Below are 14,204 nucleotides of genomic sequence, written 5' to 3' on the forward strand. Positions count from 1 at the left end.
GGGCCGCCGCGCGCTGCCGCATGTGCCTGGAGCGGCGCCGGAGCGGGCAGCGCGAGCCATGGCGGAGCACGGCGCCCCGGCGCCCGCCATCCCCAATGGCGGGTGCGCGGCCCGCCTCCCCGGCAACAAGGTGACCGTCGTGCTGGGCGCCCAGTGGGGCGACGAGGGCAAGGGCAAGGTGGTGGATCTGCTGGCGCAGGACGCCGACATCGTCTGCAGGTGCCAGGTGAGAGGAGCGCGGGAGGCCGGCCGGCGTCGCCGGGTGTCACCTTGAGGCCGCCCGCGCCCCTTCCCCTCTCTCCGCCCGGCGCGGGGCCGCCGTGGGCTGGGGGCGAAGAGCGGCGGCCGGGCCCCGAGGCTCTCAGCCCTCCTTTGTCCCCGCGAGGCGCGGGGAAGGCGTCTCTTCGGCCGCCCGCGGCCGGGAGCGGGAACGTGCCCCGGGGTCGGCGCTCCCCTTCCCGCCGCCGCGCTCCGCTCTTTGTCTGCGAGGCGCCGGGGAAGGGAAGCACGCCCGCCCTCAGCATCGCGCCGCGGCCCCGAGGCGGTGAGCGGAGGGAGAAGGCGCAGAACCCCTCTGTCTGCCTTGGGATTTCCCCCTGGGTCGCTTTGTGGAGGCCTTGTTCGTAGAAGGGTTGCAAAGTGAGTGCAGCCTGCAGACAGGGCGCTCCTCAGTGCCTGCATCAAACAAATGGAGATCCGAGAGGAGAGCTTTTTCTTTTTCCCTTAATATTTCTCTCGTAGCGATTCTGTGGAGTACCACGCTGCGTGCGTTTTTTCCCGAAGTTAGAGGTACGGCTGCACAAAATGCCCGTGGCACGTGTGGGCTACACCTCGGTTCTGTTATCTGCCCGCTGCCGCTGGGTGCACGCACGAAATCCATATTTGATAAATGCGTTTGGGAAAAGAGCGCCTTTCTCCTAACACTGTGAACACTGAGACGTTGTACAGTCTAAGGAAAGCCGTGCATAAAGCTGGGGTTGTCAAGGCTGCGGCAGTTGCAAAGCAGAGAAATAAAAAAAAAACTTGGCAACTTGGAGACGGATTTGGAAGTCAAGAAATACAACTGGTTTTGCAAATGAATGACTTTTCTCATTCCCTGTGTTTACACAAACCAAAATGTGCTGCGGGGCACAGAGCACGGGACTGGTTTTTTCTCTGCAGCCTTGCTCTTGGGGCAGGCGGTGCCAGGTGAGAAGCACGCGGTGCTGCGTTCCGCCGGGGAGGGGGAGGTGGCCAGGCTTAATGGATGTGCTGCTTTCTTCCAGTCAGCTGAGCAAAGATCAGGAATGGGGAAAAACTGTGGTGTGATCTTGGTGGCTGTTTCGGCCCTCGCTAACTACTTGTGGCTGCTGCTGAAGGAAGGAGGGTTTTTTCCCTCCTTTCTTCCGTTTCCTGTTGAGGGCCTCATGCTGTCAGGGCCTCCTCCCATGTTTGGAGTTAAATTAAATCGTCAAAATGGCAGGAAACTGTGTTTTTTTTTTTTTTGTTTGTTTGTTTTTTTTGTTGGTTTTACTTTCTGCTGTTTTAGTAAGCAAAACTGACTTGACTTGGCTCAGGGGAGCCCAGAAGGAGGTAAGCAAAGAGAAGGGTTTCCCAGAATGAGAGGGAAGATAGGGCTGTTCTCATCCAGCAGTGCTGACTTGTGTGTCATCTCACTGTGTGTTGTGCAGGAATACCCCTGATGGTTTTGTTGAGCAAGAGTATGAAGATGACTCTTGTGTGTCTCATAGCAGTACAGCCAATGAAAACAGTCTGTACCTCAGTCTGCCCTTGGCTAATGGCAGCTTCCTACAGTCCATACTTCTGGGTCCTGTCTTCCTGTTGGACTCTGTTCAGCTGCGTAGTTGCTAAAACACCTGTGGGTGAGGCCAAGTATTTCTGTCATGTTCCTATGAAAGTGTGCTAGTACAGCTACTTCATTGGCAGACTCAGTAGGTTGGAGCTGATATTAGGTGGCTTAGAAAACTCTATTGTATTGGAACTGAAAGCCTGGGAGCTCTCACATGGCTTCATACCACCATGCTCGGTTTTGTGCAGATGTGGGCCATAAAAACAGTCCTGCAACTGAGCAAGTTATCACTGACTTTTACAACTCCTGTAAGGGCAATGCACAGTTACACTTGCCGTATCTCCTTGTTTCATAGGTAACAGGTGTCCTCATTACTTCTGTAGCTGGCTGCCTGGCTGATGCAAGCTGGGGCACCTGGAACGGGCTGCCTGCCTAGGTACAGCCAGGACACCTAGTGCTGTGGCTGTGCTTCTTCCAAATATCACCTAGGCTTTGGAGGTTGCTCAAAGGATGTGAAGTTTTCTTGTTGTGTTTATTAAAATTAGTGATGAGGTTTCAGAAACACCAGACTTCTAACAAACAAGGCTAAAGCAAAGACATGCCCAGAGGCTGCAGGTATGTAGTGTTAATGCAGCTGCTCTGGCAACTGTGGTTGTGTAATGATGGCACTGCCAGGACAGAGGGCTCTGATGCACTTAATGCTAACGCATCTGCAATATAGTCATAGTACGTACTGGTTCTTTCACTGTTAAGTTTGAGTAAGAGATACCTGGTAAAATGATGCTTTCATTAAGGCAAATACATCTATGAGACTTCTGCACTTAAACCTACCTCTGATGCTCAGAGGCTTACAGACCAAAGCCTTTTTACCTGCTGTCATTTAAACTGTAGTCCAGACAGTAAAACGGAACAAGAATTGGTTTGGGTTTCTGGAGCAGTTGTCAGGAAAAGCATGCTTTTGTGGTTTTTTATTGTCATACTTTCCTCTAAGCAAGCAGTCAGCCTTGCTGCCCTCAGAGCTGGCAATGTTTAAACATGTATGTTGTGTTTTTGCCAGTTCCGTGGGTAATGGAAAGTTAAAAGGAGAACGTTCATTGTTCTGATTAAGGGACTTCCTACGCTGCAAAGTGCAACCAAATTAGGAAATTTGATTACTATGATTTCATTCCTTAATGGGTATGGGAATGGCAAAATAATACAAGTGAATGATTTGAAGTAATCATCTTATCAAAACAAAGAGTAGAAAAAACATATTATGCGTCTCTTATTACCTCCCTTCAGTGTACCCCTGTACACAACACAGCAAAAACAAAACAAACAACCACCCAACATGCTGTCTTTGCTGCATGATTCTCATTTGTTCATTTCTTCAGCACATTTGCTGGTCACTGTTTTAGCTCTACAGGTAGCTTATTTATTTAGAGTAATACCTCAGAGATGAAGATTTTGAAGTCTTCCGGAATTAAGGTGTGCTCACTGTGCTGGAGAATCCTATCTTCTTGCTGCTTCAAAACTGAATTGAAGCTTCTTGCCACATCTCAGCTGATACCAGCTTGGCAGAGATGGGAGCAGGATAGGAGCTACAGCAGTTTCCATCATATCAGGCACTCTGTAGATAATGGCATGCTGGAGCTCTCCCTCTGTTGAAGTGCTCTGTGCACCTGTGGGCTGTGGTCATCAGCATGCTGGTAACATGTGCTGCTGGACAGAGAGGTCAGTAAAATGAGTTCATTGACCTGCCAGGAGTGAGTGCTTCACAGACTGGCTTCAGAGCAGTGTGGGTAGGTGATTGCTCCTTGTTGTAAACAATCCAGCAACAAGGCATTATTTCAAACAGAAGAGCAGCTGGAACCTCATGTTAAGAGGAGATCTTAACAACACAAGAGAACAAATTACACCTTGACACACGGGTTTCTTGCTGTTCTTTCAGACTGTTATTACAGAATCTCACTGTTTTCTTGTGGTTGATGAAGATGCAGTCCTTCATAGCAGCTCAGTCAAATTTCAAATATATTTTTTATTTTTCTCTTGCTGCTTTCTATATTTAGAAGAGGCTGTCTGTAGATGGTTTCCAAAATCGCTATTTGTTATTCATATCCATTCTTTATTCTATTGCTGTGGAATGTAGAAAACAACAATGGGTTCTGTGCACTGAAGCAATGTAGCAATGGACCCATCTTTGCTTTCAGCATTTTTCTTCGTCCTTATTGACTTCCTTCACCTGATCTCATATCTCTTAGGGATAGATCAGTCTTTTTTTCTTGATTCAAATGAAGACTCACATTATGAGTCCAGTTTCCTACTTGTATGGCATTTTTTTGAGATGAGCTGAAGAAACTTGGGCTAGACGTAATTAAATTAATGTTTTATTTGTTAAGAGAAAGTAGGCAAAGAATGATGTTGAATGTTGTTTATACTGAAATCGTGGGATAGGTTATATGGTTGAGTTTGATGGCTACATTGAGCAAGAAATTAATTATGAATATGTATGTGGGGCAATGAATTTGTTATCCACACTTCGGTGTTATTTTTCTATTTGTTTTTTTTTTTCTCAAAGGAGGGATGATTGGCAAGCTGAGGGTCTAAGTAGATTTTTGACAATATGATTTGAAATGGGAAGCCCCATTGAGTGGCCCAATAATTGCAAAGCTACCTTGGGGTATGTAATGGAACTTCAGGATCACATACACTGCTCACCTTGTTTAAAGGTGTTTCTGGAATGCCAAGAAGCTACATGTGACAAGAAGGAAGGGATATATGCATTGTAATTAGTGATGGTAGCTCACTTTTTTGATGCATTTGTGGCTTTTCATTTAAGAGTTAAATGGAAGTGTTTACGATCATATGATACCAAAGCAGCATGGACTTGCTTCTTGCCCAGCATGACAGTCACTTGTATTACTAGTTCAGAAACCACCGTGGCTGCTCTGAGCTGAAAATTAATGCTGCAGTGTGGTGGCAGGAGGAAAAAAAAAAAGTGTGCACACCCACACACCTCCGATGGGGAGAGCTCAAGGAAGTGCATGACTCCTTTCTGAATACAGGCATAAGATAACATCTTTTTAAACTAGGCAATTAATTTCTGTTCTAGAGGAGTCAGCTTGAAAGCCTCCTTTGCTCTACCCGGAGGCATCCTGTTTTAAGGTGGACCACTTGGCATTGCTGTGTCATAAGGAAAGGCAGTCACTGTTGCAGACTTTGGGGGGTTCTTTAGTGCATATTTTAGTATATCAGAGCTGCTTTAAACAATTCTGAGTTTAATGTCAGTATTGGAGCCCTCACAGTACATTTCTAGCAGGAATTTCAGTCTGCTTTTCTAATAAATCCTCCTGTGCACTTCAGCTGTTGGGTGAAGTTGTGGTACTGTAGGCTGGGCAGCGAGGAGGTTGCTGGTGTTGGCAAGGTGTCAGGGTTTGAAATACTCCCTTGTCTTGGTACGTACAGATATGTCTTGGTTCATAACAGATTTTAGCGCTTTGGCTACTGTACTATATAGGCGAATTCTATGCACCAAGAAAACAGAGTAACTGCAAATTCTTCTCACCAGAAGGACCAGCAGTAAAGTCCTGTAGGTATTTTTTAGGTATGTCCGTGAGATTGATTGCAAACCCATGAGCATGGGAATTTCCAGAACGAACTCATCAGAGAAGAGAGTTCTGGCTTGGGATTTTTCCTATAAACATTTCAAGGTGACTATATATTGTTTTTGGTCATTTTGGAAAATGAGATTCCATGCTTCCTCAATTGTGGGCTTCACTTGGCTTCAGAAGAGCTCTTAAGGTAGCAAACGTAATATTAGTGTTATTTTTGTCCGCTTAAATTTTTTACATCCTGAGTAAACTTTAATATTGAAATGTATTTATGGAAAGCTAAATGAGTAACTTAGGAAATGCTGCTTGTACCTGCAGACCTAGCAAAAAACAAACTGAGAAATCAGCATGAGGAACCAAGCACCCCGGCAAACAATGAGTCATTTCAACTTCAGTATTTTGTAATGCAATTCCAGGGAGGGGGAGGTGGGAGGAAGGAGTCTGACAAATATTATAAATGCTCATTCTCTGTGCTCTGTACGTGGCCTGCACTGGAAGGTGTTATCACTGGACAGCGTGTAACAAGCTGAAGGGCTCGTAGCCTGCAGGAAGGTTCCAGGTGAGAAGGTGGTTTTGCTCAGAGACTCAAAAACAATAATTACATTGTAGTCAGGTGCTTGTACAAATATTATTCAATTCTTTAACCCAAATATTTTAACTGCCAGTAAAGGTACTTCAAAAAAAATAAATAATCGTGTGTTGCCTTCCAGCACTTTGATGGCAGGTCTTGGCCAGTGGGACTCACTTGTTTGATTTGTTGAACTTTCAAGTTTGTTTTCAGAAAAATATCAGCCAGCAGGTAATGACTTTTTTCCTTCAAAATTAGTATTTTCAGGCACTTGAAACTATTGCAAGAAGGGTGTTTCCTAAGAATGTTTATCAAGTGGCACCCAGATGTACAATACATGCAGCTGCCTTTGCTATCTTAAGCCCCCTCTGTGCATGTGTAACTGATCCTGTTCACGTTTGTCAGGATAGAGGTACTTTACAATAGTTCTGTGTATAGTGCTGACTGGCCTATCTATATTGAGTATATGGGTGCAGATTCTTGGGTGTGGTACTTAAACTGAGAAGGATTTTCACGCTACTTAATCTTCTTCAGCAGGTTAGAGGGGAAAAACAACTTTTTTTTCCTTAGAAATCTCTCTGAGCAGCTTACTGCTCTGGAAGGAATATTTCAAACAGGTGTTTCATAGGGATTGGTTTTTGGTACGGGGCTTCTAGAGAAAGTAGGTAAATAGGTAGTTTGTTGTTCCCGTGATTACTGTCAACAGAACTTGTCTGGTAACTTGTCTGTTACTGTGCACCTTCCCCTCAGATGCCTGTATACTTAGCGGTTCTACATGCTGAATAGCTTGGATGTTGTGGGATTACCAGCTAGCGGCCAAGGATCACGTGCTTTTTCAAGAAAGTGATGTAAGCATACTGCAATAGTGACACTGGAAGAATACTAGGAAATATATATTAGGGCTGTGTATTTTGTTTGTTTTTCCCTCAAATCTATGACTGGAAGAGATGTTTCTAAGATTCTGAGCTTCACAATTCCATGAACTGCTCAAACTGATATTGTTGGGGAGGAAAAATAGAGGTGTTCAGTTCATATTTTATATTAAGTAAGCTCACATTTCCCAGTTACCAGCGGAAAAGGTTAGGTGTCACCCAGTGGTTGCTACCCTCCCAGGATCACTGGCAGCGGTGCAGGCAGCAGTGAGCAAGTTGCAAGTTGGAGGCTGCATCTGGCCTTGAAGCCAGTTCTGAGAAGCAACAGTGATACTAGGCATTGACCACAAGGAAAAGTGAAAAATTAGGGGAAGACAGCTTTGTTTTGCAAAATCTAGGCTCATGGCAGCTGAAAAGTTGAGGAAATCCTATTCAAGACACAACTTAATACTGTTTATAATTTGGCAAAGCTCTGGGCTGCTTTGCTGAGAGGGCTGATCCCATTGGCGCTGTAGAACGTGTTATGAGAGAAGAGAGACTTTCCAAATACTGTTACAAAGATGTGGGTAGAAGAGAGAGTGTAAGGAAGGGAGAAAAGGACAAGTAGAAAGTGAATGGTTTTAACTTTTCATTCACCTTCCTCCAACACAGTTATGTGGAAATTGCTGACTTCTGAAAATCAAATTTTAGAAACCTCAGAGTATGCTAAAAATTCCACAGTGCTGTGCTTTGATAGAGATGCACAAATATAAAAAATAGCTGTCAATCTTTGAAGTAAGCTTTATTAGAACACAGGAGAGAAGATTGTTTGTATCCTTACCTAACAGACTCCTAGCATAACCTAGAGAGTTATTTCAGTATTAAATAAGCAAAAGTTAAGCTCAGCAGCATCAGTTCTTACAAATAGCTGTAATATACTGAGAAGCCATGGAAGCAGGGAGAGAGCACATAGCTACATAAAAAGGTTACATTGGTTTGACTGTATACAGCATGGGTCTTGCAGACTTTGAAGGCTTTCTTCTAGTCCTACATATACTGTCGATGCTGACCTGTTTTTTGGTCTTCTGTGACTTTAGTTTGCTTAAAAATAGCTAATATATTTGTTCCTTTTTTTTTTTTTTTTTTCTTAAAAGGAGTTCCTGACTTATCTTTTGTATTAGGTGTTTGCATCTTTGCTGTCTCACAGAGTGTCACTTTTACATAATTTGGAGATTAGATATTGCGTACCGAGCATGTAAAGTCTTGAGTTTGTTAAATGTTTCTCAAGAAATGACCTCTGTGTTTTTCTTCCCCTTTGGCAAAAACTTCATAAAACTTTGAAGTTTATTTGAGAATAAACAACGAAATTTCTTCTCACTGTTAATGAAACACAGGAGTTCTCCACTGATGTTTAAATAATTGAATCAAAGGAGTGTTGGCTTGAATGACCCAACTGATCCCTTTTGGATCACTGTGGTGAGGGAGGAGTGAGAAATACAGATAGAAAGGACTGAAGCCAGAGGTAACTTCCTCAGTTTATACATTGGATTAAGCCTGGAGGCAACAGTTATGAAGATGTTGGTGTTATTGTCAGTTTCTGGATGAAGGGGGAAAAAAGAAACAGACCAAAACCAATACTATTAACCCACCAAACTCAAGAACTCAACAAGCCCCCTGCTGCTAGAACTCTAAATTTGGGTTTTTGTAAACAAAATTGTTTACCAAAGCTGTGTTGTGCAATATCTAAGCATACAACATGAGTATATTTCACTGATAGTTCACTTTAAGTATACAACATGAATCATTCTCTTTGTATATTACGACTCATTAGTTATGTAACAGTACACTTGCATTAGGTTAGGGCTTACCTGTAAGTCAATATTTTGAAGGCTGACTTAATTGAACGCTGCTGTTGTAGTGCTCTCCTATACATTTGAAACTTTAAAAATTGAACTTTTTGATGGACTGATGCTGAAAGCAGGGTGTGAACTGACCAGACACTCCTACCTATCAGTTGTTCTACTGGGCAATCAGTAGCTCATTTGGAATGAAATCTTTCCATGCTGTAGGCATTTTCCTAACACAAACAAGTGAACTCTGAGATTAAAATTTCAGTATAATCTGCAAACCAGCATTGAGAAACCTTGAGAACTAAGAGTGCATTCAAGTGGTGATTCATCACACACAATGCTGAGATTTTTTTTTTTTTTTTTTTTTTTTTTTTTTTTTTTTTTAAACTTGCAAGCAAATTCCCTTGAAGTATAGCTGCTAATAGCAAAGATCTGGAAGTTTATATAACTTGGGTGACTAGCTTGCTTTTGGAGAAAGCATGAGCTGCGCTGTGCCTGCGGTTCAAGGCTGAAAGGATAAAATGCCAGTTTTATTCTGTCAGCCATGAGCTATTTTCAAACGAGTGTGGAAACAACACACCTTTGTGTACCTTGACGTCATTCAGTAGTGTAAGGGAAAAATCTTGATACTACCAACAAACAGCAGCTCTGTCCTTATGCTGTGCACCTTACTCAAGCTGACTGGCCGCTGAACTTTGTTAGCACATCTAAATGACACAGTGAGCTTGGCAATCTTTTAAGAGACTAAGAATTTATTGTTAAGCATGATGTACAATGGCCAATTTTTTTCTTCTTTTAAATATTTTGATTCTAGAAAAAAATGTTATTGCTAAATAACTTGAGAAGCAAAACATGAAATTTCCAGTCAGTACAGGATTTCAGTTTGGACTCATCTTCATATTGGCAAATTACTGCTACCTCAGTATTCCAGTATTGTACTTAGACCTATTTATTGAATTTACATTTAAAGTATCAGTCTATAGGTTCAATTTGTTTATATTGATATTACTAGTGGATTTAATGGGAATAAATTGAAGGAATCTGATGAGGAAGAAGGTAACTACCAATTTTGTCAGATTCACTCTACTGTAAATGCTCTTTTTGTATCTAACTGTTCTTTCTTCACCTGCTTTTGCTTAGATTTGCAAACATAGAGTAAGGGAACTCATATAAATAGCTAGTATAATAGCTAAAATAGCTATAATTTATGTGTGTAACTTAATAGTTACTAACATAAATGGCTTGTATAATAAAAATAGCTTGTATAATTTATGTGTGTAACTTGATAGTTCATCAGATACAGCCTAGTTTTTGAGTAACCTGCAGTACCTGAGGAGTTATCAGCATTGCATTTAGAAAACAGTTGTAAGACATCTACTTGCTAATGTAGCTGTTCAGCATCCTTTTAAATCAAAGGTGGAGGTGATAGACCTCTAAACCTTTCTTGACTGCTGCTGTTGAGAGGATGGGAGGAAAGTTATTTCTGAACTTTAATTAAACAGATTACTTGCTTTATTTTTGTGTATGTTTCATATGTTGTGAATAGGAAATTTGGACTTTTCTGCTTAAGTCTCTTGCAGTAAAAACCATCTGTATCGAGAAATCTACAACTTTTTCAAGGTACTGCGCGGAAAAACTCTGTAATGTATTACAACTTCACTTAAATTCAGGTGTTCTCCTTAGGGGAAGGTCTTTATGTCTTCCCTCTGTTTCCAAAGGGTGTCAGACTGCTATAAGATGAGATGAGGCATTTACCTATGGCAGAGAGGTTTGAACATCTAAGAATATTCCTTACTCGTAATGCAAGGTATATGGCTTTAGGTATCGTGTTTGTGCTGCTGAAGTGTTTTAGAGGTACCAAGTAGGCTTGGAGTCACAGCAGAGCATAAGCTTATTTTCAAAAGTATAACAAATAAGAACTGGGGATATTTTGTAATGTTTTGTAATCTATTTAGTTTCGTAAGACTTAAACACAGGGCCCTTTTTGTATTTTTGAAGTATTTCACGGTTTAACAAATCTCTTAATACTCTTGTACCTCATGGTCATGAGCAAAGGTAGAAATGCTGAATATTATTTGGTGCAAGGGGTCTTCTACTTAACCGCAGTTGTCTTGATTGTCTCTAGAGTCACTTCTTAACAGCAGGCTTTGAATACTAATGCCTTGTACTGGCTGAGGAGGCATAGAATGAACTTGTCTTGTTATTGTGGAAAAACATGAAAAAGACTGAACCACAAATTCAAAACAACAAGCTTGCATGTTGCCAAACAGCTGACCTTATCCTCCCTAATTACACTAGGGCTTTATCTACTCATTTTTAACTGGTATTTTTCTTTGTTAATGTCGCAGTTTGACTATTAATGTTTATTCTTCATAAGTGTAATAGGAACGTAGTGAAACTGATGGCTTTTAGAAATGTTTGCATGTTTCAGTATATTTATAGCTCTATCCAACAATTTCTAGAAATACATTAATCTTATTTTTAAAAAAAGGCATTTTTACTTTTGATAAATACCATCCGAAATCTATGACTGATAATACACATGTTGAATTTGTCAAGCATGACACAAGTACAGCAGACTTACTGGGAGAAGGAGGTCTCTAATAGATTTTTTTTTTTTTTTTTTTTTACCAGTAGCAGAAATGAAAGCTGCAAAGTCGAAGATGGAATGAGTTTATTCCATATGTGTGCTATTTTAATTTGTCTTCCATATGAAGAACTATTAATGTATTTTTTTTTTATTTTTCCCCTCGCCACCTTAGGGAGGCAATAATGCAGGACACACAGTCGTTGTGGATTCTGTGGAATATGACTTCCATCTTCTGCCAAGTGGGATTATCAACCCAAAAGTCACTGCATTCATTGGTGAGTAGGATATCTCTTAAGCAAAACCAGACAATAATGTGGTTTCAAATTTTTGACATAATAAAACAACAAAATATACTCAAGGACAGACAGAAGCAGACAGAAATTTTCCCTCAAATTCTTGCAGGCTTGAGCTTTGCTTAAGATTGGATTATGGATGTTTCTTTTGTCTTCGATAGGTCATTTTTGTTGTTATTGTTCTATCAATGCAAACAGCTAACTGCCAAGCATATCTTCATTTTTCTTTCCCTCTTTTTTTTTTCTTCCTATCAATGATTTCTTTTATTGTCACAATTCCTCCTCCATTTTATTCTTCAGCCTCCATAAATGACTGCCAGTACCATTAGCCACTTTCTTCCCTTTTCCATTGAATTGCAGAAGGAATGTTGATTCCAAGAAGATCCATGTACTGTGTAGATCTTGTCAAAAGGTCTCTTCAAGAGAGTACACTAGAAGATTTGGGCCAGTGACAGTACTAAGTGATGTCAGGATCCTACGGTTTGTTTGCTTTGCAAAAGGAGGTTTAGGCTGTCCTCTGTTCCTCCATACTAATACACTTACCCATTTTTACTCTTGGAATCCTGTTTCTGGTCCTACTCATTTTCCTTCGAATGGTTTGTATGACTAACTTAATTAGAAATTTTAAAAGCTACACAGTATTACTTCCTGAAAATGAAGGTGAACTTAGAACAATCCTATAGCTGTGCATGTGTTCATGTGCTCTTTCACAAATGAAGTTGTTTCTGCATTACTTAAAAACTATGACCTACCAAGATTTTCAGCTGGTTTTTTTGACACCACAAACTCCCATCCCTTATACAATGTTCTTATACAAGCCAGGATTTTGTTGTTATGCTCCTTCCCACTATTTCTTCCTGCACATCTCGTTTCTTTGGTCCTATAGTCATGTGTCTCAGCTTGGGTCTTGTACAAATAGTAAGTGGTCATTGTCAGTTTGCTAACTAACACAGCAACTGAAGAGCATCTTTCAGTACCTGCTGAATTCTTGGGATTGGTTTGTGGTGGCTGTGTGCTTGCAGTCAGTGTTAATGCTGTACTCGATGGGAATTTGTCAGTGCCTCTTTTATATTATGATTTCTTAGTTGAATTGCTTTGGATTAACTCTCCGTCTAGTACTTCTGCGGAAAGTGCCCAAATAGACATGGAAATATAAGTTCCCTCTGATGGAGGGGAGGTTGGGATGCTAATTTCTCCTAGTTTTGCGGGCTGTGACACACATTACTGCTTTTATTTTCTTTTGGTATGCTGCTGTATTATGTTTCTTTTAAATGTTGTTTCTGGAAGCCTGTGAAAAAGGATGTTCATTTGCTATGTTCTTTTTGCTGGACTCAGGTCAAGTAGGGAAAAACACGTTACAAAAATGCAGTGGGCAGGAGAGAGCTTTTCACAAATCTTTATGTGCCCGTCTCTTGGCCTTGTCTATTCGGAATTTTGTTGTTCTAGTTCCTTTTAAGATTGTTGCACTGTTGTGTTTAAAACTCTTTTAGAGGTTCTAACGTATTTAGTAAGAAGAAAAAAATTCTGCTTAGCTTAGGTTGCACTAAAAGGGTTTATAGTTTTGAAGAAGAAAAAGTGTGAGAAGAACAGAGGGAAGAAGTAATTAGGATTGTACCCCAGAAGTTTTAGCAAAGCTGTTTTCAGTAGTCAATATTTTAATGTTCAAAATGCTTGTATTATTAGATGAATAAACTAGAAGATTTGCATATAATTCCAAATGGCAGGTCCCTTCATTCTTTTATAGACAGTCTCATACTGACAGCTTTAAGTCTACTGACTTTGGCATCATCTGAAGATGGTTCAGTTCTGGTGTATGGAAATGCTTCTTAAAGCTGTTGGTGATACTGGTTAATTGCGTAGTCTGTTTCTGAGCAATGAGGCAGTGTGGCAATTCTGTTTCCTGTAGGAAAGTGAGTTTGCTTCTGATGGAACTTTCAAATGTTTATTTTTGCTAGTCTCCTAGTCACCCAAAATCTCTACGTGGAATATTCTGAGTCTTTACAGGTGAAGAGGCCTGAGGGAGTGCTGATGTTTATAATGATGTTAGAAATGTGCAAAACTTTTAAAACTATTGGGTGATTAAAATTAGGTGTAAAGAGGGAAGTTAATTTTAGAAATGAGGAAGAGGAAGTTGCTTTCTGAACGGTCCCACAGTGTTGTTACTGTTTTTCTGATCTAAATTGAAAGTTTGAGCTTCTCAAAAAGGCACACTTTGGATATAAAGCAGTCTTTTATAGATTAATTCCTAAAATGAAAATTGTAATGTATGAAAAGTTTAAAAAAATAAAATACTGTGTGTGCAAAGCATGAAGTGACTTTGAATTGATTGAAATATTATTCTTCCATGCTTGACATAATTCATTAAACTTTGTGTAATGGTCTTTTTTTTCCTCAGGAAATGGTGTTGTAATTCATTTGCCAGGACTCTTTGAAGAAACCGAGAAAAACTTAAAGAAAGGAAAAGGTGAGGAAATCATAAGTTACTGGTCCTAAAATAGCTTGTGGATACTTCCTACTGTCTTTTGAGATTTAGGCTGAGGATGCTTTCTGCAGAGGTTGCGTATAGTAACTTTTTTCCAGAACTCCATTTACTGGCTTCTTTCTGACAGAAGTCTTGCTAAAAGACCCAGGGCCTTGATGGGAAATATAGACAGCCGAAAGGTATCTGTACAA

The 14,204-nt window shown here is 40.8% G+C and overlaps 1 protein-coding gene across 1 annotated transcript in view; it reads left to right on the plus strand.

Moving 5' to 3' along the window:
* Nucleotides 1-58: 58 nt before the first annotated feature.
* ADSS2 (adenylosuccinate synthase 2) overlaps nucleotides 59-14,204 on the plus strand; it is a gene marked incomplete at both ends in the record, with an annotated part of 31,194 nt that continues 17,048 nt past the window's right edge. Inside the window, 3 exons of the mRNA XM_079549909.1 lie at nucleotides 59-226; nucleotides 11,411-11,513; nucleotides 13,927-13,995. Coding sequence (XP_079406035.1) covers nucleotides 59-226; nucleotides 11,411-11,513; nucleotides 13,927-13,995 — 340 coding nt within the window. The remainder of the gene's footprint in view (nucleotides 227-11,410; nucleotides 11,514-13,926; nucleotides 13,996-14,204) is intronic.

The sequence above is a fragment of the Tetrao urogallus genome, assembly GCF_951394365.1.
Source record: "Tetrao urogallus genome assembly, chromosome: 2".
Classification (NCBI taxonomy): Eukaryota; Metazoa; Chordata; class Aves; order Galliformes; family Phasianidae; genus Tetrao; species Tetrao urogallus.